Source organism: Lutjanus erythropterus, chromosome 22, assembly GCF_056507025.1.
Source record: "Lutjanus erythropterus isolate fLutEry1 chromosome 22, fLutEry1.hap2, whole genome shotgun sequence".
NCBI classification, from domain to species: domain Eukaryota; kingdom Metazoa; phylum Chordata; class Actinopteri; order Lutjaniformes; family Lutjanidae; genus Lutjanus; species Lutjanus erythropterus.
In genome coordinates, this window is record NC_139338.1 from 15,772,677 (window position 1) to 15,796,434 (window position 23,758).

Genomic DNA, 23,758 nt, shown 5'->3' on the forward strand with positions numbered 1-23,758 from the left:
TCACTTTCTGACGAGAGAAATGCAACAATGAGCACACTGAGGACCTGTATCAAGGGAGGGTTGGAGAAGAAGACAGAGAGACAGAATCGGCGTGGCGCAGGCAGACAGGAAGATAATGAGAATAGATGGCAGCAGACGAATAACTGTCAGCATCCACCTATAGACTCACGCACGAGAGAGAAAGAATGATACATCCCAGTGAAATGACAGTGACTAACAAGCATTTGTACAATCTTTGTTTCTGTCTTCCATCTTGTTTTCTGAAGCTTTCCCTCTTCAGCAGGCCTCCTCTCCCTCCCCTGCAGAGAAAATACTCTTTGGCAGCCATACACTGCTGCTGTATATTGTATAGGAATCGTTTATGAGTGGCAGAAACATTGTTGGACCCATTGAAGAAAATGTGCCGCTGAAATGCCCACTTGTTGTTACTGCTGCATTGTATCCATTGAGTCTGTTTGTCATTATTAGCCGATTGAGACTCAGTGCCGCTGCGAGCAGAAGGAGTGCCAGCAAGCTGACTGCCAAGATACTGTTGTTACACCAGCACAGAAAACTCAGCTCGAGCTGATAGAGTCTGACCGTGAACATAGGAAAAGTATAGGAAACACTAAGCAGACTGTATATCACTGGGAAAAAAAAGTCATACAGGAATTAAGTGTAATCAACTAATTTGGTTGTTGGTTAAACTTAATATCTTCAGCTTATGGAACATGTTTTCACAAGTAGAACTGAATTAATATCATCAAATAAGTATTATTTGACTAAAAAAGTCAACATGTTTTGATTCATTATGTAATCACTGCAACTTGTCTTTTTATAATCCATAAACTTAAAAAAAAATATTGTCCAGGCTGCCTGAAAAAATTTTACATGAAAACAAATAATTTTTTTTTACAGTGAAGGAAAGAAAATATAGTTCTGCAACCAATTTTGCTTCAGTGAACTGTTTAATTATATAAAAATGTCACTGAGCATTGAAAAATACAGATTACAAGGTCTCAGAGCCCAAGGCACCATCATTAAATTGTGTGTATTGTCTAGCCACCACTTCAAAACAAAAAGTAAAGGCTGGTATCAACAATTATTTGTTCATGATTTTGAATAATTTTTTTTTAAAAAGGAAAATATGTCTTTAATCATTTCCATGAGCCCAAGGTGACATATTCAAAATGTCTTGTTTTGTTCGACAAACACCAAGGATATTGAATTTATAATCATATGAAGCAGAAAAAAAACATCACATTTCTCACCTTGAAAGAGTTGGTGAAACAGAATATTTGGAATTTTTGCTTGAACAAGTCAAAAGCTTACAGTCAGCCTAACAGCTCTGTGAAGCTGCTGTGCTCATCGTAAAGAAAATAACTGTTAGATAAACCAGAACATTGGAAAAATAGACTTTTAACGTGATGATGTCAGTAAATGAAAAGTCAGGGGACCATCAAAGTTCACACAAAGCTGCATCATATGTATGATAATGCCAACGGGCCAAGCTGCGAGTCTGACGATGGCTCCTTTAGAAACCTACAGGTGACGTCACAGAGACTTTGTCCACGTCTTATCTGTCTGTGGGCTGAATTTTGAATTAAGTGGGATCCTTTGATCAAAACGAATGATGAATGTCTCACTGAGGAAATATTGGACACTGCACACAACGCTGGTTTTATGTTCCCTACATAAAGAATTTAGTGTTCATAATAAAATTTTGGGAGTACAGATTCTCATATTCCTCACAGTCAAATTCTCTTTTGTGGGTTATTCATAAGTTTCAAGTTGCAGAGCAGCTCCAAACCTACACCATCATATCAGGGCTGTAAGTGTGGAAGAAAAAAAAAATAATCTTCTTTTTTTCTCTCTCCCTCTCTCTCTCTCTCTCTCTCTCTCTCTCTCTCTCTCTCTCTCTCTCTCTCTCTCTCTCTCTCTCTCCTCTCTCTCTCTCTTTCAAGACTTCCAAGGTCAGCAGACTTGGCACAATAACTGCTGAGGTTCCTGACAGCACCGGAGAGTGAGTACACAGCTATCAACATTTCGGCCTTGTGTAGGCTTCGGCCTCACAAATCACCAGGAGCTGCATTCAACTAAAAAATCTGGGAATGGGATGCGCCCATCTGGATTACACCACCTCTATTACACCGCTGGACTCGTTTCATTTTAACATCCACGGATGATTTCCCTCTAAGCACTCCTCCTATATGGTATTTAAACAATTAAGCAGTGCACACAGTGCTTTACAGTGATTTAAAAGTCGCTACGAGGCATAAAGCAGACCAGAGCTGCTTATTGCTTTTTTAATCATTTAATGTTTATGCTCTGACATGCAATATATTCCTTAAGGAGTATTTGAATAGATGAACAGCACAATAAAAACAGTTGCAGCTTTTATTGTGTTTCAGCCAATCAAGGACAAAGTTTGAAACTATCCTTGTTATCATAAAACTATTTACATTTTTACATTAGAGTGAGTTAAATAAACACTTCACTAAAAATCACATCATAAACCTCTCTGTTTCAATAAGTGCTGAAACAATTAGTCAAGTAATTGATTATTTTTAAAGTCATTTATCAAGCAAAAAAAAAACATATACGCCTGTCAATTTAAAGTTTGTGTAAAGGAAAAGGGAGTTTTTCTTCTAAAGATATATTATGTTAGAATATAGTTGCTGAAAACTGTGCTGTGAAAAGACTGAGAACTATGCAGTACTGAGTTCTGGAGTTAGCCTGATTGACTGTTTTTCACGATTTTTCGGGCGGGCCTGAAATACAGCTCAGTGATGCACAAGAGTCCCAATATACCGACACATGACTGACACCGCCTCCCCCTCCCCTCCCCCTCCCTTAACGGTCAGCTACAAATGTACCTCTGCAACTGTCTTTTATCAAAATATTGTCCTGTCACCGTCCTCTGGCTCTGGTGACTCAAACATGTCCGGACATGTCCAATAAATCGGCTAAAACGAGCGTCCATGTTTTAGCTTGTTTTCAGATCATTGCGGCATTTGACGCTGTGATGTGAAAAACATTAATTGTTGCTTTATAAGATCTTCAGTGTTTTGGGGGTTGGCCTGTTAGTTGAATAAAATAAGTAATTTGATGGTGTCATGTTGAGTTGTAGGAAATTATAATTGCAGAATCTCACTTTTTCTAGCAGTTAAATGACAGAAAAAAAGACTCAAATATACCATCTTGCTGTTTCGCTTGCTCGCTTGTAAACAGTAATATTTAATTCAGGGTTGTCCCCAACCTTTTGTTGTGTGACTTGATTGTTTTAACCAACCTATTCAAAATTTTCCCTTGTTTTCTCTTTTAAACAACCTGATGGACGTCTGTGCACTGAAGCACTGTTATTAATTAAATATATCTGTTTGCAAGTGAAGAAGACAAAGTGTTTTTTTTCTGTGAGATGGAGATTCCAGTTCAACAGGGGACTTTTTTTTTTTTAGCTTCTCAGAGTTGAGCATCAGCACAGCAACAAACCATTGCCTGTGAGTTCGCATCTGAAGAAGTGTCACCATACTTGCACACCTAAACACTCAGGATCTGACCGGGGTCTGCAGAACAGGGTCATGTAAATCTTAAAAGTCTTCGTGGCTTTGATTCTCAAACCATCACGGAGCCACTGAGCATGCTCCCTCTGCATGCGTGATGGGCTTCCTTTTCTCTGGGGTCACTTACAAATGCCAAAGACGAGCACGCCCTCAGATGAAGCAAAGGATGTTTTTGATAATACGTCCTTGAAAGCAGTAAAAAAGGGATGAGTTGAAAGACTGTATTTGTCAAGGACGGAGAATAAAACATAACTTTATAACTTGTTAACGTGACGGACAGCGATAGCAGTCTTGCCTTCACATGGTGGAGGTGTTGACTCTTTTCTCTCTTTATTTGAAGAAGAATTCTAAAAAGGAGAAAATCTCTTCATTCTTTGTTAATGTGTGTATGTCTTTTCTTATAGTGATCAAATTCATTGTGCTTGTACAGTCATGGATACTGGCATATGAGGGTGTGCGCGTGCATGTGAGAATGTGTTGTGTGTATGCGCTCATGCATGAAATGCAGTGAGACAGAGTAATTTATTCTGTCTTACCGGATCGCAACAATGCAGGCTTAGATGTGACAGTGTGTGTGTGTGTGTGTGTGTGTGTGTGTGAGAAACAGCAGGTGTAATAACAACCTACCACAGTAGCACAGAAGAACTCATTCTCTCGAACTCATAGTCTCTCTTTGTCATCTCTCTTGCTCTCTACATCCTCTCGAGTCCCGTTCCTCCCACCTCCTCTGCCTCCCACTCACCTCGTTCCACAAACTTTTGTTTTATTTTTACTTTACTATTTTCATCTATTGTTCCATGTGAAGAAATGCAGACGAAGCTACTGTACAGTAGAGTATGTCGCCCCGTGGAGCTCTTTCACAGGGTCTTAAACTGAGAAGCCGTGAAATTTTGATGGCGATTTGTTTATTCTGGTTTTTACCGTGGTCTGTCCCCCATGTGTGAAATCAAGTTACATCCCGTCTTCTATCTCTGTTTTTAGTCGCTTCTCTAATTCTTTCACTTTCTCAAAATATTCCCCAACTTCAGCCTCTTCTCTGGTTTTTGTTGTTTCTCTGTTCCCTGCTTTCTGTCCTCTCCCTCATTCATCTTATAACTTTCAAAACTGCAAGAATATTTTACAGAAGCTGAAAATGACCATGCTTGCAATCATTTTTTTAAAATGCCATTATCAAGATCAGAGGTTAATTATTAAAGTAAAGTGAGCTTGATATGTTATCAGGGAGGAACTGTGGTAAGTTGAAATACTGGCTTCTCTGACAACAACACTACAGCCACGGTGTTCTCCTATGAAATTTGTATTCCGGCCTGTAACTTGTGTTGTTGTTTGCCTGTTTCAGGTAATTAGAATTCAAATTAATGCAGAATGTTTGCCGAAGGAGTAAGTGTCTGTTTATGAGTTGTAAGAAATCATTAATAATCTTTTAGAGGGAGTAAATGTTTATAACAGTTAAAATGAGAAATTTGTTAATGGAGTCTGGCAGGCAGTTAGACAGGCAGTCACTGAACTCAAAAGTCAGATTGTGTATTTTCGCAGCAGTGGGCTGTTGTTTTTTTAGATAATGGGCTAATAATGACATTTCTAAACAGCTGATCAGCTCATCATTGCATGTTTTTGGCAAATTACGATGTTGCACTGGTCGTCGGCTCCTGCAGCGGTCCTGCTACCTGCCTGAGCCTTCTCGAGTCTAGGGAGGAGCGGGCAGGGGGAAACAACTCGTTTCAACCATAGACTGTATCACATTTCAAGCTATTCAATACACCATCTATGGCTCCAACTCATTATTTGGACTGAGTACTCATATTTGCAGTTGTTAAATGTTGTCCTCTAAGTTATTCAACCCATTACCACAAGAAAACAAAAGGTTGTTTCCTTATATTACTTATAATATTTATCATGGATGGGTGCATAGATGCATCTTGACAACTGTAGCAGCTGATTTAGGCTCAAAATGTCAAATCAAGGAGTAGCCATTATTCATCAGTGCATCAGACTCTACTTCAATCAGGCAGAAATTGCAATGTGTCTTTCTGTTAGAGATAACATTCATAGTTTTTTACATAAGTTGAAAGAAATAATCAATGTTCTCTTTCTCTGGTGGACAAAGTATCACAGTATGGTGACAATGTTTCTGAAATGCGAGAAGCTAAAACAAGTTGATAATATCTGCCATACCAAGGTATAAGACATATCTTTTTCTCTCTGCTGCTATTTCCTCTGTCTCACTATTACATTCTCTTAATATCCGTCTCCTCTCTCTCCGCCTGTTTCTTTTCCTAACTTTCGAATTTCATTAGCATTTATCAAAAACAATATTGCAAAAGCAGCGTATGAAATGTTTGGTTTTTTTTTTTCAAAAGAAAACAGCAAACAAGCTCCCAAGCTTCAGTCTCTCTCTCCCCGTTGTGTAATGGTTTATCTGTCTCTCCCCACGCTGACAGACGGACATGGCTCCAGACCCCAAAATAGAGCTGCTCTCATCCCACTCCTATTCACAGATTGGTGTCGGGAGCCAAGAGGATGTCACACACACTGATGCATGAAAACACACACACACACAAACACACAAAATATGCGAAAGCTTACATTTACACATATTCATCTCCAGGAGCTAAGATGTAGCCCTGCACAATCACAACACAACAAAAGAGGCTGTTCCTATCGTCTCACAACAAAACAGAATAAAACACAAATTTAGCCCTGCCATTATGTCTCTCGCCTAATTTATCTCCCTTCTCATGTCTCTATTGACTCTTTTACTCTCTTATCATCCTCTTTTACCTTCACCCTCCCCTTTGTCTTCTTTCTTCTCTCCATTATTTCCCCTCTCTCTATCTCTGCCTCCATCTTTCCATCTCCCTTCAAGGGAGTCCTGCTAATACTGTCTAATTATGCCACAGATTACGTCCGCATTCTCCCTCTTACGGTGAATTATGGAGAAATAAAATAAGTTATCTCAGCTACGCCTTTAATCATGCAAACATCCTCAAAATTTGATCCATGTCCAGAAAGTTTCTTGGCTGAGACCGGTTAGTGAAAACATACCGAGCTTCAGGGAAATGCAGATGACTCCCTGGAACATATTTTGACTTCTACATGAGCTTCACATATAGAACTCGGATGTCATTAGATCAACAGCAACATATGGTCAGGATAGAAAAAGTTTGAATTTTTGCATGTGGGTGGGTGGGTTAGGAAGAATTAATATTATAAAGCACGTAAATGTACAGTATAGCAGCTACTTTTATCTGTATTTAACCAAATGAGCACTCAGCAGAGCGCAGATCTCCTCCGAGCAACCCAAGAAGAAAATTTAGGATGCAACCCCTTCGGAATCAGTAACTGTAGTTTTGTTTTTATATATTTGATCGGGGTGGGGTAAAGAAAAGAGTCACCAAACTTAAGAGAATCTATTTTTTTTCCCGTAAAATTTGTGAATCAACTTTTTAATTCCTGAATCTATTTGGTCCATTAGCTTGATGCTAACACTTAATAGGAATTTCCATTTCTATTTTATTAATTTTTTTACTACTTGATGAGCAGGAACAGCTAGATGTAGTATTAAGTTTCCAAGTTCAGTTTCATTTGAGGGATGTTAAATGCTCACATTGTGTGCAGTTTCCAGAGGCTCTATTTTGGCATAGCATCTTATTTCATTTATTATTCTCATATGGCACCAGCTTGATGAGCAGGAACAGTTAAAGTGCATTTCAAAAAGTATTTATTTTACTTTTATATGCAGTATAGCTGCTGAAATAAAACTTAAAAGACTCACTGAGGTGTGATAGGCATTGCCTTTGCAAGATATACACAATGTTTTTCATGCCCGTAGTTATATACTCTCCTCCATACTCGATATTTATGGATATTTGTGTATTCTGTCAGCATGTGACCTTTTTGAATTGACCTTTAGCGATACACAGAACGTCCCAAGAGCATCCCACAGCGGACTCAAAATGATGCCATGCATCACAGTGGCCTCCCACACCATAGAAATTAGCCTCTTTCATCATGGCTAGTGCTCAAGGTCGAAGTATTGGTAAGCATGGCCATTATGGGTCATAAGGAGCCTCAGTTGCACTCTGACAGGCCAATTACCCCATGAGATGTGTGGGAATGTGTTTGCCCAGTGGCTCTTACATCTTTAAAGACTCTGTGCACTCCTCTTTTATCTTTATCAGTGGTGGGATCATTTGTTTGAATATAAGGGTCATTTGGAGGAATAAAGAGTCTGCAGTGTTTATATTGATGTTAAATGTGAGGCATATTAGTGAAATCCTCTGATGGTCAACTCTTCACAGGTCTTAGTCTTAGTGTCTTAGTGCAAGACCAAGTCTACTTTTGCAACTTTCCAGAAATGAAGTGTATTAGATTTTGTTTAACCTACATTACATTACGCCCCCCCCCCCATTCACCCCATATCTCCATAGCAAAATAAATGATGCAGAGGGTATTAATAAGCAGCAACACCGTGACAAAAATAAATGCAGATAGATCTGGTGCCCACCATTTACATGTCTCTGTCTACACGGTAAAACATTTCAAGTTTGTGCAACTTAAAAATGCAAGTTCCACTGCTGCTGTAAACGTGTGAGTTAACTGAACGCGGGTAATTAGTAAAAGTTGTCTTACAAGTTTTCATTATTATGAAAAAACACAACCATGGTTTATTCTAAAATATATCAAAGACACGAAGCTGCTGTCAGAATAGCTCATGTTTATGTCTGAAAATAAACTAATTTCACTAATTTAACAACAAATTCGTAAAACTGATATTTACAAGTTAACTAGAAGAGATTGGCTGATTCCACAAAATTCCAGTATGAAGTTTTACAGTGTATTCATCCATTGGGAGTGGAAGTTTTGCTGCAAAGAAAAACTATACAGATAAGGCTAAAGAATTATAATAGCAATTACAGCTGTGAAATTGCATATTTTACTACATATATGAAGTTGTTTCAGTGTGAAAATGACTACTGACTGACCATGAAATATGCCACAAGGTAAAGACATATGATTGGATCACATTATGCAACAATATAATAGAAACAGTATTATCTGAGTGGAAATACACAGCAGTTCTCATCCTCTGTCTGACTTCATCAGTTTACACCTTGTAGCAGTGGATAAAGGAGTTTTAATGGTCAGCCAGTAGCCATCTGCTAATCATGACAAATTACTCTCTTGTGACCAATACACAATGCACGTGTGTGTGTGTGTGTGTGTGCATTTGAGAGAGTCAAAGAGAGAGAGAGATGGTATCATAAAAAAAAACCTTTTGAAAAAAATATTAAGCTTATTGCAGCTGTAATGTAAATGTGCAACGTTAAATTGTAATTCTACATCTCATAAAACAAAGCAGTTTCCCCTCCAGTGAAAAATGTGATCATAGTACCTAAATAATTGTTCGTTTTAAAGGAAACAAAATCCATCAAACTTTTACTGTTCTGCAGAGTTCTTTGAAAAATACTGAACTTATATATAGCATGTACAGGGGAAGGAACAATTGATTTACTGAACTGTTAAGGTTTAAAGTGCACATACTGTAGCTCAATCCAGTCTACCCCCTTCTTTTCTAATTAAATTGCTAGTAGGGGCTCACTGTAAAATATTTGAGTTCACAGTAAATCTGACAGCAAAATACTTTGACATTTTTACACTAAATTACAGCAGTGAGGCCTTGAGTCACATGAACTTGAGTCAGACTCTGATAGAAGATTATTTTATTTGATTACAAAATGATACAAAATAATTATGGAATGCAAAACACGCAGGTTGAAATTCATTTGACATTTGAAGTTGCACTTGGGACTCTACTTGGGACTTGTGCGCAAAGACTTGAGTCTATCTTGTAACTTGCAAAACACTATAATAGGAAAATGACAGCTTTATACTCAGGTATGCCATCTCATTACTTACTAATATAGTCGTATGCTGTAGAATTGTAGTCATTTACAGTAAACTTTATTGTTTTTAACCTGTTGTAAACATAAGACACTGAAATGGGGTGTTGCAATATCCCAGTATTGATGATAATTGTGATGTTTAATAAATTAAATATTGATGGCAGATGTTAGGCCTTGTGTACCTTCATGGTTGCCTTTTTACTATCCATTATGGGGAGTGTCATTCATTTTCCAAAAAAGAGACAAAAATAGAAAAACTAAATTAAATTCTTGGAATTGATTTTGTAGTGTAATCTATACGCACATTTACTTAAGTACTGTCTGCAAAATTCAAGGTATACTGCACTTTACTTGAGTATTTTAATTTTTTATACTTTTACTATTTGTCTGACAGCTTTTCTTGCCCTTTTTTGTATCTTTCTCACGTGAAAATGTTGCAGCTAAAAGGAGTTTGAAACAGTGTGTCCTTGCTATTGAATCAAAGCAAAAAAGATGCATAGATACTTTACATTCTTTTTTTTCTGTCTACACCATTCATTGTCAGAGTAGCATTATTTGAATAGCATCAAACACAACTAACAATTCATTGACATTACAGCCCAGTATCACGGCAGTTAGTGACATACACAGAGAACAATACGGATTACTGTACAGATTTTCGTAACGTGTCATCAGATCCAAAGAGTCCCTCTGTGAGTAAATCCAACACAAAAAGGCCAAGTGTTGCTGCTGCTGTGGCTCACTGATTGGGAGTATTTGAGTTCAGGTTTCCCAGCAGAGCAAACAGAAACACTGTGGTGAGTTTCACTGTGGCCAGCAATGAGGGATTAGCCATTGTTATTTTAAGTTGACTACCAAGTAAATTATTCTGAAACAACACTGTTTTTAATATCATTAAATTTGTAGTAGGATTCAACCAGGTAGCTACTCAGTTTAATGAGCATTATATCTCGATTCAGGGGAACACGTTGCATGTAAGATAAGGCAGCCTGAAGCCATGTTTTGATGTCAAAGAGCTCTGTGAGCCAAAAACTATTTAAACTCAAAACTCGGTCTCTTTCACTCCGTCACTCTTTCATTCTTAAGCCGTTTTAGGTGTACAAACACAGCATGAACCAGTCAATATAAAAGTGTATTCAGTGCATTAAAGACAATGTATATTCTGCTACTATAGTATAATAGCCTATCCATCATGGTGAAGGGACAGGACCAGGATTATAGTCTGAGTCTGAACTCAAATTTGTTTCTGTTATACTTTCGTTTATTCTTTCAAATTGCCTTTAAAGGTAAATCTATTTCATTTGTAGGTCTAAGCCAGTGCCTTTATTCAATGACACTGACAGGACCTAACATAAATGTTTTGGAGAGTGAGAACCGGAGCACTCACAGGAAACCCGTGCAATCAGGTGAATATGCAGACTCCACACAGGCCTTGTCCCGGCCTGGATTTAAACGAAGGGCCAACATGCTGTGAGGCGACAGTGCTATTCCATCCCCTGGCTGTTTAATGACTTTCCATAATTTGATGGAGTACAATGGGGCAACAGCTGCCTTTCAGAGCGAACAAATAATCAGGATCTGGCTTTATACAACCACAATTAATTACATAAGCCCAGATTGGGCTTGATCCCAACCCTGCTTACTGGCTTGGGACATTCCTCATAGTATCTAGTTCTTGTAGCCAACATTACACTATCCCAAACAAAAATCTTTTAGCCTCGTCTTACTGACTAGTGTCCCTTGAAGTGAGCACAGTCCCACATCACTCAATAGCTTCACACTCTTGTTAGTGCTGTGCATGTTCTGGTAGCAGAAAACCAAGACGATGACCTCCATAGTGCACATGATGTAATGAGTAAACAGCTGACTAAATCTATAAAAACAATTAGTGACAGTTCTCCCAAAAGTATTTAACTCCTTAATTCTTGTTGGTTTGACGATCTGGTGGGGGCGAGAGTAAGGAGTTGCAGACTTCTTAATTTACATTTTGTTTTTGCAATGCCGGTGAGTTTTGAAACCGGCCAGTATCATCTACTGAGGTTAAGTCTCCACATAAGGCTACATATTATCTACTGGGCTCAGGCCCAATTTGTAGTAGTTGATTGTTAACTTGGCTTTTGTAGCTGCCAGTGTTTAGCATAAGCACATCTAATAGGGATACTGTTTCTTTATCGCGACCCTTCCTGCACCCACAAAACAGCTATTGTTTGCTGCTGTGTACTGTAATAAACACAATAGGTATTCATTCAGTGTCTACCTCGGTTTTCACACGCACAGACTCTCTTTATAAGCTGCATGGATTTTCAAGCTCCTGACTGGGCTGGGAAGATTAATGCAGGCAGGCATGGAATATGAAAATATGATTTACTGTACTATGGTTTGATAAAGTGAGGGGATGTAAAATAGTGATTTTCCATTTCTTTACTGTGAGAATACACAAGTCAAAATCACGCTTCGGTGTGCAAACTGGACTGTCAGTCAAAAAATGGAAATCGCTCCACGACTTCCAGTCCCACATCATCTTCATCTGATAAACGCTGGCCTTTTATTCTGCTCGGCAGCGACATAAAATCACTATATTTTAAAATTACGAACACTATTTGTATCTAAACACGTGTTTGGCTGGTAATAATGCTCGTGCATTTAAAAGCAAACTCACCATATTGTGCAAGGAAAGCATATTTTCCATTGCATTACTGTGCACTGAACCATAGTCGCATCTAGACTTTATTCAACAAAGGGGGCTTTTGGGGTTAAATCTATTATTAACAGTGTGAAGCCAGATTTGTGCATAATTTACATTCTGCCTCAGAGCAAGCATTTAGCTCTGTTGATTGCACTGCAGTCAAGCCAGAATTGAGTTAATTTTCATGCGTTACAATAATGTGAATTCTAAGGACTTCCACTGCGTCGCTCGCTTTGCTTTCTGCTAATAGATCTTGACTAGAAATGAGAAGTGCCATTATGAAAGCAAATTTAGATTTTGAGACCAGTGTTGCGTCTTAGTGATACTCTGCTTGCTAGAGGCTACCAGACGCCGGCTGACTCACTCAACCAACAAGGGATTGACTGAGCAAACAAGTTTTTCATATTGTGATTCTTTTTGTCTTCTGGGAAAACGAACCCAAAGTGAGTTACAGATCCTCCAGATCATCCATCACCATCATTTAGTTTCCCGTCATTCCCCTTCTGTCTGCAAGCCAACATATGTAGATGCAAAATACAACATAGGCAGTTCATGCACGCACTCAACCGCACAATCTTGTTATCGTCTGTCGTTTTTTTATGCAGGGAGACATACAGTATGTTTACATCAGGGAAAACTCATATGTATTTGCAAAGTACCTGCCCATATATGCTCATAAACACACCCACATCTCAGCTAGACACACATCATATACACAACGTCTTTCTCTTCATCTACGACTTGCCTTCTGTGTACAGCGAACAAGGACACATGTATTCCCCCGAGGGTTTGGATCTCATATTATCGTGTTCACTGAGCTCCGGCACTCGGCTTCATGAAAGACTCCAGCTTTGTTCCACACGTCGCAATCCATGTTCCCTTGCTGTGTGCCTTCCCTTGTAATTACATGAAGTCGCTCCTTGCAGTGTGAGAGCGAGTGTGAGTGTGTGTGTGTGTGTGTGTGTGTGTGTGCGAGGATGTGTGGAGTATATGGTATATATGCGTTTCTATGTTGTTGTCTATACATATGTCTTTATGAGGCTTAACTGCTTCCTTACTAAATTACTAGCAATATTTGGTTCCCAGAATGTTCTGGGAACATTTGTTTTTAGTTCTGGGACCACTGATTGAATGTTTCTGACATAAAGCAAACTTTATTGTTACACTCTCAATACATTCTGGGGAGGTTAGTTTTAATGTTCCAGAAGGTTTATCTGAACGTTTTCCCTTAATGTTCCCAAGATGTTGAGCCCACAAGCTTTTCCTACTTGAAAACAACATTATTGTGATGTCTCCTGAACATTCTGGAAATGCTGACTGAAGGTTAGTTGAATGTTTCCTCTTTAACGTTTCCCGCGTGTTAAAACGGAAAGCTTTTCTGAAGTAAAATCAACATCGCTTGAAACATCATTAGAAAATTCTTAAAAGGTTAGGTGAATGTCCTGGAAAGATTACTTGAATGTTGCCCTTTAATGTTCCCTGGATGTCTGTTGTATTTTTCCGATGTAAAAGATGTAAACATTGTGCTTACTTTTCCAGAATGTACTGGGAAGGTTTGCTGAATTCACTTCTTATCAGTCCTTACATTGTATAATTTCAGAGGACAGTTTAAAAAAATAAATCCCAAAAATGTTACTTCATGTGGTTTTTTAGACTGTGTTGGGAAAGTTGTGTTAAACAAAAGCATCACAAACCTGAGAGGAATGTTCCAGGAAAGTTATGGGAATTCTAAGTGTTATTATTATTATTATTATTATTATATTAATTTTGGATGTTCTTTCATTCTTACTTAGGCATCTGCCATTTATGTCATATTCATGAGCTGATAAGATACATCCTGGTTGTGTTATGAGGACAGCAAACATTTACTTCGAGAACATGACATAGATTATTACTTTAGGACTGGACTCCACACACTCACATACGCACTCTCTCAAACTACAAGGAACAACTTCATGTAATTAGAAGGGAAGGCACATTGCACAGGAAACGAGTGGTGGATATTGTAATTTGGCCTAAATTGTTCTCACCATTTTCTCTGGAATAATGTGTTTGAAGTTTGTGCTGAGGCGAAAAATGGGAGTGGTAGACTGAAAAGATGAAGGGGGGGGGGGGATAACTAGGTAGGAGTGTAAAAAAAATGAGGAATTATATAAGAGAAGGGGAATTAAGGAAGACAGAGGGAACATGAGAATTAAAGTCAAGACGTGTAAAGGAGGTGTGGATAATAAGCCTAAGCCAGACAGAGGAAGACACCTTGGAAAAAAGAAGCGGAGTCAGGAAGAAATCATTAAGAAGAATTGTTAAGAAGAAGGAGCAAAGTATTGTAGTATTGGGAGCACTGTTGGTTTGAGACTCCTCTTGCATTCATGTGGATAATTAGACATTTGGGTTTAGGCGTGCTGAGAATGAGAGATAGGAACGGGAGGAACACGGCCTGATTGCCAGTCGACTGGTACGATCACTTAAAAAGCTATAGATCTAAGAATATACTTTGTGTCAATGGCAAGCAAAATAATTGTCAAACCCCAAAAGCCCTTGAGTTTTTACCCTACTTCTTCCCCCTGAGTTGTGCAATCACCCGCATCTATCCTCGCCGTCTACTTCCGTGTTTACGCTGCGGCGTCTACGTAAGGTCGCCACGGGCTTCCCAAGACTCACTGTTAGCGAGTTTGTCCGCTCTGCGCTGCCGTAAACGGCGCAGGATGACGATCTTCATAAGTCGACCCGACAGTATGTAACTATAAATGGCTATTTCTAAAGTAACGGGAACATATAGATTACGAGTTTTTACGTTGATTGATAATAATAAATAACATACTTATATATATCTCATTTATGTACATAAATTCCTGTAATTATTACACACCGGTCCTTTAAAAGTAAAAAAATACTAATAATGAATGAAGGATGTTGAATATTTGAAGTCGGATTGAGCTGATCAACACTGAACATGATGTTTGAGTGAATTAACGTTGAAGATGTTTGGTGTTTGCAGGCGAAGTGTGATCATTACTGGCCGTTCACAGACGAACCTGTGATGTACGGAGAGATCGGTGTGGAGATGCTCTCGCGGTCCGAGTCTCCAGAGCGGACCATCAGGAAGTTCAGACTGGAATATGTGAGTACCAGGTTGTCCAACAGCTGCGGTTCCACCGGCAGCCACTAGAGGCCGCTGTAAGAGACTCTGACACGCCACCTCTGTCTCCCCCTGCAGGCTGATGAGAGTCAGGACGTCCTCCACCTGAACTACACCTCGTGGCCCGACCACGGCGTCCCCACGGTCAGCTCCATCGAGAGCATCCTGCAGTTCGTCCACATCGTCCGTCAGCAGGCCAACAGGACCAAAGACCCCATCGTCGTCCACCGCAGGTCAGGACTCAGGACGGGGACGGAGATCCTCACGTCCACAAAAAAAAAAAAAAAAAAATCTCGTCTGAGCTCCAAAAAAAAAAAAAACACTTTATATTTTATAGAACATTTTGTCTCAGAAATCAAATTAAATAATCTGTGAAGTCTGATATTTATTAGATATAATTTCATAAATATTCATATAAATGTAGTAAATTATCAGCCCCAACAAACAACGTACGCATCAAACAAACTGTTTTAAGTCATTGTTAACGACTTAGCTTGCTTGAATCAGTTAGCTTGGTATGCTACCCTGTCAGACTAGCAACAAACCTTAGCTAACCAGCTAACCTTTCAGCACAGTAACGACATCACTAAACTCACAACATGAATAAATTTTACTGCATCACTTTCTGGTCTGACTGTTGCTAAACTGAGTCTGTGAGGCTCAGCTGTGAATGTGAGCTGAAAGCTAACATTAGCATGCTGAGGTATTATTATTATTATCAACGGCTAAAGTTAACTAAACTCAGCATCTAACATGAAAGTATCTTATTATAGTGTGAAAATATTTAGTCATAATATAAAAAATGTTTTAATGTAAAAACATCTTGTTTTAAAGTGAAAATATCTTATTATAAACAAACATGAACATGTTAATGCGTACATCCATACAGTTAGCATGCTAACATGTCATGTGCTATGTTGACAAAGTTTAGCATATTAACGTGCTACTTTTGGTACATTAGCAAGTTAGCATGCAGAGAAACTAGTAACAGTTAGTCATGTGTTATGCAACATTTTCTCTGTTTGTATGTTAGCATTCTGATGTTAGCATGTTAGCCTTTTTGTAATAGGTGAGCATAATTTAGCATCAAGTCTGATCAGGACTGGATTTCTGAATGTAAACACATAACGTGTTAGCATGCGTACAGTTAGCATGTTCACCGCTGTAGTAGGTTAATGTAAAAGGGTCAGGTTTACTAGATTAATAATGCTAATGCTAATCATTAGCATGCTTACAGATAGCATTTTAACATCCGTTAGAAGTGTAGCCGCAACATGTATCATGTCAGGATATGGACAGGATGCTACAGTTAGCAGTTAGCATCAAACACCAACCGATGGGCTCGACTTAAGCGTCTCAATTTTCAAAAAATCAGTGTTGATAATTATGAGGGGAAAAAAAGGAGCAACAATAAATATAAAAGATTGAAAGTTTTTGTGTCAACGAGTCAAATGAAAGATTTCTGAGTGTAACTAGTTTTATTATGAGCTGCTGTTATTATTGGTGTTGCCTTCAGATGATTATCAGACCTGAAAAACATCTTTGAAAGAAAAGTAAAGCAGGGTCATATAATAAAATAATTTTATTTAGAACAAAGTTGTTGACATGTTGACTGTTGTGAAACAGGAAGTGAAGAGTTTATTTATTTATTTGTCCTGCGTCTGTCCAGGAAGCTTTAATGATCAGATCAGAGAGCAGGACGAGCAGGACGAGCTGGACTCTTCCTGACAGGAAGACACATTAAAACACTCTCAGACTGATTATGTCACGTCCATTATGTTGTTGTGGTGGCGTCCTGACTGATGGACCGAATGGTTGTGATAGTAAGAGCAGAGTTTCTCTGTCTGATGAGCATCTGTCTGTCTGTCTCCGTCCGTCTGCGTCTCAGTGCTGGAGTCGGCAGGACGGGGACCTTCATCGCTCTGGACCGTCTCATGCAGCACATCGGAGAACACGAGTTCGCAGACATCCTGGGGACAGTGTCCGAGATGCGTTCACACCGTCTGTCCACGGTCCAGACCGAGGTCTTTTATATCACACACACACACACACACACGTTCTGTACAAAACACTAGTTAATGACAGTTTGCAGGACACACTGAGGACGTTTTCAGACGCATGGTTGGTTTGTTCTGCAGGTGAGAGTGCGAGCAGGACAGCGTCAAGGACGTTGTTTCCTTTAATTTAAATGATTTAATTTTAGTTTTTAGCAAGACTGAACAAAAGCAGCAGCGGTGACCTGAACATATGAAAAACAAAAACACGTCATTTTATTAAAAAAAAAAAAAAATTAAAATAAAATAATTGTCCTTGTAAATATCACAGCAGATATTGTTGCAGTCTGGTTCAGTATTGATTATTATTATTTTTTTTATCCCAGTATTCAATATAAATCCCAGATCAGACCCACAGTCAGTGTCCGTCTAGAACTCATTTTCCCAGAATGCAAAGCTCAGCTGCTCCTCCTGCTGCAGATGTTCTGGTTGTTTTGGTCACCATGTGAGCACGAATCAAACCAACCAGAGTCTGATTGAACAACACGCCGTTGAACCTTCAGCTCTCGTCTCTGATTGGCTGTCCCAGCTCACAGGTGTGTCTCTCTCTCTGTCTCCCCCTGTCCCGTGTGCAGGAGCGGTACGTGTTCATCCATCAGTGCGTCCTGCTGACGTGGCAGAAAAAGAAGCAGCAGTCCATTGCCTCTGACGTCATCTACGAGAACGCCAGCAAGACATAATGAAGGAGGGTCCGACAGACGTGAGTCACAGCTGACAGCAGCCAATCAGAGGCCACCACACGTTTCCTTCCTGTTTGTTTGTTTGTTTGTTTCTGTAGTCGTGATGTTTTTACATTAATACTGAGCTCACTGGTTCGAATGATGCTTTAACTCTTCATCAGAGAAAAATATCATTTGGTGCCAATTATACGGAAATATAGAAAATATATAATATGTTTCCTCCAGTGGATTAATTCAAATCAAAGTTAAATTAATTCAGCTGGTGAAGAAAAGTAGTTTTCAGTAAAAAAACAAACTTTTTTTTTAATATTTATTTTTTTAGTTTGTTAGAAACACTGAAAATAAAGACACTCTGTGACAGTTTCAGTCCCCTGATATCTACTGTCTTTCGTCTTTATAGAAACATGTCAAGACTTAAAAACAACCAAAAAAAAAGAATTATAGAAGTCAAAATCAATTAATATTTATTCATCATCATTCACATTTGCTGCTTTAATCCTGCAAACATCTCTTTTAAAGGATTAATGAAGGATTATTTTATCTGATCTGGTTTCCATGGTAACTCAAACATCAAGTAAAACGCATCTGAAATAAAATATATATGAGAGAAGTTATTCCAAAAATAAAAACATTTGTTTCAGAGTCTTAGAAACCATCTACATTTATTCATTCAGCAGACGTCTTTATTCAAAGAGGATTAACAATCAAACTACGTAGAAGAGTGTGTCTAGATCAGGACAGGAGCTGCTCTCTGAACAGCTGCGTCTTCAGAGCATAGAGGGACGCTCCTGCTCTGGTAGTGCGCGGCAGGTTGTTCCACCGGCACGGCACAATGTCTGAAAAGAGCGTGGACGGTCGTGTGCGAGGTGCTGCGACGGCCAGGTGGCTTTCATCTGATGATGGGAGTTGCAGAGGGGGAACGGGAGGAGGAGGTCGGTCGGAATTGGGATTCAGGGGACGTGTGGTTGGACGGGTACATGTAGGTAGTTCAGAAACCTCGCTGTCTGGGGCAATTGAAGAAAAAGATTCAGCAGGATTTCTGCATGTTTGGTTGAATCGGTTCGGTGAACTGGCTGCTGATGGTAGGCATCTTGTCAGTAAAAAGCGAGGCCAATGAATCTGGTGTCAGGTTGGTTGGTGGTGGTGGAGGGTTGAGTAGAGCAGTGTTTCTCAATCCTGGTCTTCAGAGTTCACTGTCCTGCGTGTTTCAGATGTTTCCGCTCCAACACACTTCATTCACACGATCAGCTCGTCATCGAGCCTCTGCAGAAAGCTGACAACGACCTGATCATGTGAATCAGGTGTGTTGGAGCAGAAACATCTCAAACATGTAGGACAGGGAAGACCAGGATTGAGAAACACTGGAGTAGAGTTTTAAAGGTTGAAAATAGTTTTCTGGTGTCAGTGGCATTTTCAATTGTTCTGTTTTAGGAGGCCTTCTTTGCAGCAGTGATGCTGGATGAGAAGGATAGCAATATGACTGAAATGTGTTAAAATCAGACCAACCTTTTGTTTGGGGCCATTTTCTCTCAGCAGCTTTGAGGTTGGCGTGCAGGGTCTGGTCGATAGAGGACACAGCGTATCCAGACAAGAGTTTAGTGTAGAACAGGGCAGCATGGTTCTCAGGTTGGCGAGTGTGAGGAGGTTAGCATAACGAGCAGTGGCCTCTGCTGTGTTCACTGCAGACTGGCGGTTGCACAAAGAGGCTAGTAAGACTGAGCGTTCACCTGAGCAGAGTTTGGTGCCTCCCTCGGTTTCCTCGCTCGGTTGACACGCGCAGGTCGACACGCAGCGTCTTTACCCGCAAACGTCTTCACACGCAAAGGGCTGAACACGCGGGCTGACGCTTCCGCTGACGCTCCAGCTAGAGCACCTCCTGATATACTGCAGTCAGGATTGACCGCAGCTGCTCTGCGTTTGCCGCTGGCGCCGCCCACCAACACACAAACAGAGGGAATGGGATTGCCACTCCCACTCCTTAGTGTCTCTGCTCGCTCTGATTGGCCGGCCGTTAAGGCCGTTTCACCCACTGATGGTTCTCAGGTGAGCTGGTAAACCACCACAGGATTGGTTGAAGCAGAAAAGCAGAAACCGGCACTGCACAAACTCTTCCAAGGCCTTTTTCCGTAACTTCCTCCTTTAGAACATGTTTCTGCACCGATGACTCATTGGGCGACTCACATCACGTCTTGGTTTTCAGAAGTCTGCGTTTCCAGATACTTTCCTGACATGAATTCCCTGAAAAAACTCAGCAGTTATTTGACAGAAAAATATTATCATACATACATACATACATATACAACAAAATACAAACTTACACCTTGACTGCAACCTATTGGGAATTATTGTAAAATTACTACAGAAAAACATAGAATTATTAAGATGCATAAGGCCCATAACATAAAGATTGCAGAAACCTGTGGAACGTACCTTTGATTTCAGCGTCCTGTGAGATCACATGCTTGATTCTGATTGGCTGAAAAGACAATGACAAAGTGAACAAACACTGACTGTAATCCCTGGTGGTTGTCTTGCAGGCTGCGACCTCGCCGACCTCCCATGCTTCACGCATCCGAGATCCGCTTCATCATCAGTATCAAAAAACAAAACAGCAGAACATCTCGACGAACAGGAGAAGAAAAAAAAAAGAACCCAGTTTTTTGTTTGAATTGGTGTCACAGCATGAGGATGGAGTTTTGCCTTAAGGAGCCTTCACAGACTGACTGACCAACATGTTGAACCACAACCTGCCCTCTGGACCGGGACGAGACGCTTACCGAGCTCCGTCCTGTGATTGGATGTCTTTCACTGTGTCCGTCCTCGTTCGGACGCCGTGAGGCGACGAGTCGGTGGAGCCGAGTCAGCAGTTTGCTTTTTCCATTTTGATTTGTTTTTCTTATCTCAGGAGTCGCTGAAAAAGAAAAAAAAAAACAGCTTCAGCTCCAGTAACGGCATTCACCTCTCCAACCTGTGCAGCTTTCCTGGCTTTTTTTCTCCCCGCGCCGGAGTGGAAGGCGGTAGATTGAGACGTGACACTGCCAAACGTCCCAAACACGGGACGGATTTATCATCCGACACACCGACGAAAACATGGAATGCTTAAAAGTACTGTTTTGGGCGGTACAATGCCATAGCTATTGATGTAAGAATTTAAGTAATTTTGGATATTATCAAGAAAACCATGGAAAATGAATAGTTCTTAAATTAAACTCTCATGACCTATTTTTGTTGTTATCATTATAATTGTCCAAACAAATGTACCATTAGTTGAGCCAGGCATTAAAATTAACAAGAAATTGAAGAAAATAAGTGTGGTCTAATAATTTTTTCCATGACTGTATATATATACATACATACATACATATGAACATATGACCATACATAGATATGATCATACATACATGTGAACATACATACATACATATGATCATACTTACATACTACCATTTATATATATATACATACATACATACGACCATACATATGCCCATACTTACATATGATTATACATACATACATACATACATACATATGATCATACATACATATGACCATACATATATGTGACCATACATAAATACACATGAAGATACGTACATATGACCATACTTGCATACTACCATGTATATATACATACATACATAGATACATATGACCATACATACATACATGTGACCATACTGACATACTACCATGTATATATACATACATATGACGATACAACTTTAGACCGGCGCCGAGAAACAGATCAAATGTGACAGAGGAGAGACTCTGAACTGCCAAAACCAGGTTCTACTAAACAGATCGGGTTCCCCGGTAAATCACTGGATTTGGGGAACGACAGAAATATATCTGCTAAACACATCTCCGGGACGGCCCGAGCCCAAAACCTCTTCCATCACACGATCGACGCACACATACGATGTATGTATGTATGTATGGTCACATGTATGTTCGTATGTATGTATGTATGATCATATGTATGTATGGTCACATGTATGTATGTAAGTATGTATGGCCATATGTATGTATGTATGTATGTATATATGTATGTATGATCATTTGTATGTATGATCGGTCATATGTATATGTATGCAGTGAGGTGGCAATTTCTGTTGAATACAGCACGGAGTCAGAAACTTGTCTTTCTGTAAGGTTTACTCAGGCATCTGCAGATGGACTCACAGTACAGTCAAAGCATGAACTGGGTGGAATGAGCCCAGAACATAGAAATCCTCATACATACATACATACTTACATACATGTGCCCATACATACATACATACGAACATAGATACATATGACCATGCATACATATGACCATACGTACATACATACATACATACATACATTCATACATACATATGAACATACATACGAACATACATACATATGACCATGCATACATATGACCATACGTACATACATACATACATGTGACCATACATACATACATACATACATATGATTATACATACATACTTATGACCATACATACATAGATACATATGACCATACATACATAGATACATATGACCATACATACATAGATACATATGACCATACATACATAGATACATATGACCATACATACATATAATCATACATATGACCATACATACATATGACCATACATACATACATACTTATGACCATACATACATTCATACATACGACCATACTTGCATACATACATATTTATGACCTTACATACATAAAAAAATGCATACATATGACCATACATACATACATACATACATGCATACATACGTATGACCATACATACATATATACGAACATACATACATACACATGAACATACATTCACACATACATACTTATGACCATATATACATACGAACATACATACATATGATCATAAATTAAACTCTCATGACCTATTTTTGTTGTTATCATTATAATTGTCCAAACAAATGTACCTTTAGTTGAGCCAGGCATTAAAATTAACAAGAAATTGAAGAAAATAAGTGTGGTCGAATAATTTTTTCCATGACTGTATATATATATACATACATACATACATACATACATACATACATATGATCATACATGCATATGAACATACATACATACATACATAGATATGATCATACATACATGTGACCATACATACATACATACATACATGTGACCATACATACATACGATCATACATACATACATACATATGAACATACATATGACCATACATACATACATGTTACCATACTTACATACGTACATATGAACATACATACATACATACATATGAACATACATACATAAATATGACCATACATACATACGACCACACATACTTACATACATACATACATATGCCCATACATATTACCATACATACAGACATACATCTAACCATCCATACATACATACATATCAACATACATACATATGACCATACATACATAGATACATATAATCCTACATACATACATACTTATGACCATACATACATACAGATGCACATACATACATACTAATGCCCATACATGTGACCATAAATACATACATATGAACATACATATGAACATGCATACAAATATACATATGTACATACATACATACATACATACATACATATGACCATACACACATTCATACATACGACCATACTTGCATACATACATATTTATGACCTTACATACATAAAAAAATGCATACATATGACCATACATTCATACATACATGCATACATACATATGACCACACATACATATATACGAACATACA

At 39.0% G+C, this 23,758-nt stretch overlaps 1 protein-coding gene and 2 long non-coding RNA genes across 3 annotated transcripts; 2 read left to right on the forward strand and 1 right to left on the reverse strand.

Annotated features, from left to right (window-relative positions):
- The first annotated feature begins 1,943 nt into the window (after nt 1-1,943).
- On the forward strand, nt 1,944-15,709 carry LOC146306759 (uncharacterized). The gene is made up of 3 exons (XR_014769012.1): nt 1,944-2,002; nt 15,133-15,255; nt 15,352-15,709. It is a non-coding gene; the product is annotated as an uncharacterized LOC146306759 (long non-coding RNA).
- Nucleotides 15,710-16,923: 1,214 nt separating this feature from the next.
- LOC146306760 (receptor-type tyrosine-protein phosphatase O-like) lies at nt 16,924-19,091 on the forward strand. Its single transcript, XM_084711084.1, has 2 exons — nt 16,924-17,297; nt 17,903-19,091. Exons 1-2 carry the CDS (start codon nt 17,076-17,078, stop codon nt 18,005-18,007), a joined length of 327 nt encoding a protein of 108 aa, XP_084567210.1. The 5' UTR covers nt 16,924-17,075; the 3' UTR covers nt 18,008-19,091.
- A 637-nt stretch (nt 19,092-19,728) lies between these two features.
- LOC146306761 (uncharacterized) lies at nt 19,729-20,936 on the reverse strand. The gene is made up of 2 exons (XR_014769000.1): nt 20,438-20,936; nt 19,729-20,245 (listed from the first exon to the last, which is right to left on the reverse strand). It is a non-coding gene; the product is annotated as an uncharacterized LOC146306761 (long non-coding RNA).
- Nucleotides 20,937-23,758: the final 2,822 nt, after the last annotated feature.

Excerpts from the sequence above, each read along its gene's own strand:
- LOC146306760 (XM_084711084.1), top strand. The coding sequence starts at position 17,076 with ATGGACCGAATGGTTGTGATAGTAAGAGCAGAGTTTCTCTGTCTGATG. Across the intron at positions 17,298-17,902 it reads TGTCCACGGTCCAGACCGAG|GAGCGGTACGTGTTCATCCA; the intron begins GTCTTTTATATC and ends TCCCGTGTGCAG.